The sequence below is a fragment of the Melanotaenia boesemani genome, chromosome 9, assembly GCF_017639745.1.
Source record: "Melanotaenia boesemani isolate fMelBoe1 chromosome 9, fMelBoe1.pri, whole genome shotgun sequence".
Lineage (NCBI taxonomy): Eukaryota > Metazoa > Chordata > Actinopteri > Atheriniformes > Melanotaeniidae > Melanotaenia > Melanotaenia boesemani.
In genome coordinates, this window is record NC_055690.1 from 5413278 (window position 1) to 5418930 (window position 5653).

A 5653-nucleotide genomic window follows, 5' to 3' on the forward strand; every position below is an offset into this window, starting at 1 on the left:
TGTGGATCATTCCTGAAGCTGGTTTCTGTGAAAGTGTACTGAACTGAGCAGAAAAATGAAAGGTAACAATGACCCACAACACTTTTTGACACCGTCATGATCATAACACAAGTTGTGTGTGTGTGTTTCACAGGTTTGAAACTGACAAAAGCTCCTGAATCATGTTTTTAGTCTTGTCCCAGTTTAATCAGTACAACACATAGCTTAGTTTACTTAACTGTTTGATGTCTTGAAACTTATGTTTGTTAAATGACAATTTTATCAGTTCAGAATCTGATATTAGCTAATAAAGTGTTCAAAAGCTATATGTAAACAAATAAAAAGAAAAACAGAAAACAACGCTTGTTTTACTAACTGTGTAAGCTACTATGCAAATATGCACATACCCACACATTCAATACCAAGGAGAGTGTAACAGTAAAAGGCAAAAGAAGTGAGGCTTTCATTCCCTGGACCAGTGTCCTCACAGCTTGTCTGTTCTGTCATCAAACAGGTAATCGAGGTTTTACGGTCTGGAGAATACCCTGGAGCTGATGTGAAGAGAATGAGAAGCTGGACTCCTGAAAGTTGAAAAAAAGCCATATTCTCTGTCTTCACGTTTGCTTTTTTTGTTGGAACTCTATAATCAGTAAACAATTTTTAGGTCCTATTCCAGTAAAACACCTCAGTTTTAATTTTCATTCACAACACCAAGTCCAAAAAGGTTGGTATGTTATATAATATTAAAATAAAAACAAATGATTATTTTCAAAATCCTCTAAACCGACATAAAAAAGAACATAAAAAACATTGTGTTGAAAGTGATACATTTTACTATTTTATTAAAAGTATCAGCTCATCTTGAATGTAGTGGAAGCAACATGTATAAAAAAAGGTAGGATGGGGTCCAGCAAAAGTTGGAAAAATAAATGTTATTAAAAAAAAGAAGCATTTTGAACTATATTAAAGAGCACATTAGAGAGGCAGAGTCTCAGATAAAAAAAAAAGGGCAGAGATTCAACAATCTGCTTAGAAACTATGTCTACAAATTGTGGTGTTATATCAGAATGATGCTCCCGAGTACATGTTCCGATTTTGAATATATCATGATCCCCATTAAATGAAGCAGAAAATCTGAAGAAATACACAAGACAATGAACTCATGTGACCTTCAGTTGTTCAGGCAGCACTGCATTAAAAACAGATGTGATGTCATGGAAATCACCACATGGATTTTTAGTATCTTTTATTTCTTGAATTTATCTTGCTTTTATCAACTGTGTTCTCCCAGGGTTTTACAGGAACAAATTTAGTTCTTTATGTTAATGGAATGTTAATATGAAGAAAGTCAATAAAGAACTTTTGACTTTTAATTTGGATCAGGTTTGCTCATAATGCTAACAGAAAAGCCAGTATTCTTTCTGCAGCTGTTTTCTCAGATATATAAAGACGTTTCTACGGCTGTGTGCTGCAACTCTTCTAGCATCTCCCTAGTTTCTGTGTTGTTGTACTTCTCAGTAAACAGTGGCTGTTGTTCATCATTTACTAACTCCCCTTAAACTCAGTGAACTGGAGTTGCATCAATCTCAATCCATCAAGCAGACCCCACTCTGCCATCTTAGCAAAAAACTGTGCAAGTTTCCCCTGAATCACATATTTTCAGCAGGTTCACATCTGTTGCTCCAGATCAGATTTTCTGAGGAACATAGTTCTGTCACTTGCCCATTTGTGCAAAGACAAAATCTGATAGATCCATCAACCCACTGAACTTATGCTACCCCAGCTTGGCTAATTTACACGAAGGTAAATCTAACTTGTCCTATGAAAGGTAATTGAAACATAACCCATGCAACTCAACTGCAAACAAAATAAAACAAACATAAATCAGCTAAAAAATTAGCTAAACAAAAACTTCTCAGACAGAAAACTGCTGCTGACCAGCAGGTATCAGCTCATACTTCTTAGCTGCCCTTACGCTGCAGCCTGGGTCCAGTCACATAGTCCTTTTTGTCTCCTAACTGAGGCACATTTTATAGAATATTTACTGAAATTTGTAGTTTTATTGCTACAAATCCTATCCCAGTTTAGTGTTGATGTGTTCATCTTTTCTCAGTTCTTTGCAAAAATCTCCTATCTTCCATTCCCCCTGTGACATTTTCCATTAGGGTCAAGGAAAAGGAGCTTGGGAAAAGACAACATGAGTTGAATTTTTTCCAACTATTTTACTGTAGTCCATGTCAGAGCAACAGAGCATTTGTTTTGACACACACTGCACATATTTAAATAAAGGTTTCTCTTATAATGGAGGGGATTATTTTCCTAACATCAAGAAAGTAGTCATCAACACCTAAAAGGAGAATAAAAAAGCCAATAAAAGGGTGTGATCAACAAACTTAGCATCCAACTGCAACCTAGCAACATCCAGCTTTGCATCGCATGCAACTGGAAAGTTTGTTAGACTTGTTGTTGACATTTGCTCCTAGAAATTAGTGCAATACCATCAAACTTCTCTGGTAGAGCAAATGAAAAAAAAAAAAAAAAAAAGGTTGAGCAAAACACACTATCGCATTAGTGTCCCACAGTGGAATGGAAGCCATTTGGGATAATGGTCTCTAGTTTAAGAGGCTTCCTGACATTAGCAAGAAAACTGGCAAATGTAACACTGACCAGCACTGACCAGTTTGTGATGTAAACAGCTGATCAGACTGGTCAGAACTGGCTCAGTCAGACAATATTATTGATCAGCTCAAGAGGGTTGGAAACAGGAAAATATAACTATGCATACATATGGCCCGACGGCTTCACTCTACATGGAAGAAGTTTGCTTTAAACATGTAGGGGTTCAGATGGCAAGATGATTTTCCAAAACAACACGACTCTTTTGCTGGAGACTTTAGAAAAAAACAAAAGGATTAACCAAGAAGGTTTTTCAAAGTTCTCAGTTCCTGATTGGTAAGTTTTCCGGACAAATGTCTAACACCAACGTGACTTTCATCCACAGTTTAATCCTGCTCCTAAAAGCAGGACAGAGTGAACCAAACTCAAATCAAAAGGATGTGTGTCATGAAGCTTGCTGCTTATAAAAGGAAGCAATCCACTCTTCTTTCATTAAAGGTGCATAATTGTATCAGTAAACTTGAGAAAACTTCATTGTTTTTGTCATCTTTTAGTATATTTTCTGCAGATTAAGAAGATAAACCACATTTCACATATCAAAGAGTCTCATTCTAATTATTTGGCCCATGTAAACATGCTGCACCTGATCTGCATGTTTACATATCAGGATAATTGAAATCAGACTGAAGAAATATTAGTCTGTATAAACATCAAGCGTATGCACCAAAAGGAAAAACTTGAGAAAAATCTAACAACCATTCAGGAGTGATCTCTTCACTGAAGGTGTTGGGCCAGCAAGGGTTGAAAGATGAAGCGTTTTCTCCTCCTTATCTAAAAGCAAAATGACCAATTTCCATCTATGAACCTATATTATTTTCTTTATTGACTGAATATCAGTGGTTTTGGTCTGTTCTGAGAGGCTTACAGCGAGGTGTGTCATGCATTTACAAAATAACTTTGTAAATGTCACACTCCTTCACTGTAGGTGCAAGGGTTGCCATTAGCCAAAGTAAAACAATAACACCCTTTGGTGTACTTGCAGATGTTTTGAGGGTAGAGAAAATATTTTACTTTACTGTGTGGATTTTATAATCACTGGGAAATATAATGGGTAAATTTATGTTCACATGTGTTGAAGTGTGATGTCCTGTCTGAATGATGCTAGGCTCTAAAGTCTGCTTGGCAGCTAACTGGCAGCACATCTCTTATATAATTTCCAAAGTGCTTCAGTAGATTTACCAAGAAAAAATGCCTGAATTAACAAGTAATTCAATGTTTTTGAACAGTCTTACCCTGCTTCTGTCTCCTGCATATAATAGTGTAATTCTTATCAAATGAACTAGTCCCTCATGGTTACCTGAGGAGCTGATGGACTCTTCATTTTACAATCTACGCTTTTGCTTACTACATATATTTTCTCTGGAAAGCACAATGGTAATACAATATCCTTTTCGTTCTCTTACTGTGTTTATGGTGGTGGTTGGTAACTGTTCGCCCACATGATACAGCATCTGCATTGTCTCACCCACTCACAATAGGTTTGGGTGCTAGTGGTGAAGGTGGAGAGCCTAGTTGTGAGTAGATGCTGCTTATGGACAGGCGTTAAAAAAGCCACAGACTCTGACACAAACACACACATACAGCTACCTCTTTGAATTCCCAGGTGACAAATAATAATAATAATAATAAAAATGAACTCCTGATAGAATTCCTTATGCATATTACATTTACAAGCAGGTGGAGGTTATATATGGACACTTTTGTAATAGATGACACACAATCCTAAGATTGCCTCTTATAACACGTAATGAATGAATGAATGATAGCAAAATATAAATAAATAAATAAATAGTATGTGGTCTACAAGTGTCTCCCGAAGACTACAGATAAGAATTTACTGAGCTATTACTGCCAAGGTTCTTGAATGAGACCCTCTCCAGATGGCACCCCAGCACTATTCATAGCAGCGTGGACCCACACACCCATAATCGCTCATAATGAAGCGGGCCCGTATCTGTACAAGAAATATCTTTGATCGCTCCTCTTTTCCTCACCTGCTCGTTCGTTGCCAGCTCCTTCTCCAGCTGACGGTGTTTGTTGTGCCACACGAGATAGTGGAGAGGATAACGACTCTTCTCCGGAGTTTTCTTGGCAGAAATCATCCTCGGATCATAGTTTGCCTCCCCCTCTTCCTTCACTGTGGATTCTAAGAACACTTTTGTGGTGAATTTATCCTATAATAATCGTGCCTACCATCCTTCATCGGCGATGATGCCCAAAGGCGTGTAACCTGTGCAGGAGCGGTGTAAGATCCCTTAATAGTCGCTCTGCTTGGAATAAAGTGCAAAACCCTGTGGTGTTAGAGAAAGAAACCCCCCCTCGCTTGATTGTCTCGGTAGATTAAGCTGCACCTTTATTTCTTCATTTCTCCACGTTCCCCCACCCCTTGTCTTTCTCTTTCTTTCTCTCCTTCCTACTCGAACACATCTATCCTCCTCCTCTCCTCCCATCCGGTGTTGATGACTGAGAAAGATGCGCTGACAAGCCGCAATAAAATGTGCGCACACTCAGCCAATCCGCTGTCGGGAATGATGTGATTAAGAAGAAAAAAAAAAAGATAAAATAATTATTAATAAACAAATAAATTAGTCGAAATCACTTAAGCAAAACCTATGGCTACAAAAAAAAAAAAAAAAAAAAAAAGATAATATTAAAATAAAATAAAATAAATAAATACAAAACGACATTACATTTAGCCTTGTAAACCCATAACTACAATATGAGAAATAAAATGTGAATCAGACCCCCCAAAGACAAATAACAAATTAAACTAACTACAACTGCAACATAACTTCAAATATATTGTCTTAAAACCAATAACTGATATTCATTACATGGGATATAAACCAAAATGCTGATATTAATGCACAAATTGTTTAAAAAATTATATAACTTTTATCAGTGAGTATCGTATAGCTGCTTAATACACCCCTATACCCCCCAATAAGTGGGTTGCAAGGATGCTGTGTGTGTTTTGTGTGTGTGTGTCTGTACAAAC

General features: G+C 37.1%; 1 protein-coding gene across 3 annotated transcripts in view; it reads right to left on the reverse strand.

Moving 5' to 3' along the window:
* The window catches only part of ankrd13b (ankyrin repeat domain 13B), a 45534-nt gene that overhangs the window by 39799 nt on the left and 82 nt on the right, over positions 1-5653 (reverse strand). For 2 of the 3 annotated variants that reach the window (XM_041993938.1, XM_041993936.1), the window contains exon 1: positions 4650-5243. In XM_041993938.1, the coding sequence (XP_041849872.1) occupies positions 4650-4757 (108 nt within the window). In that variant the 5' untranslated portion in view covers positions 4758-5243. Of the gene's footprint in view, positions 1-4649; positions 5244-5653 lie in introns of those variants that run through there. The other variant, XM_041993937.1, reaches the window with a different exon arrangement.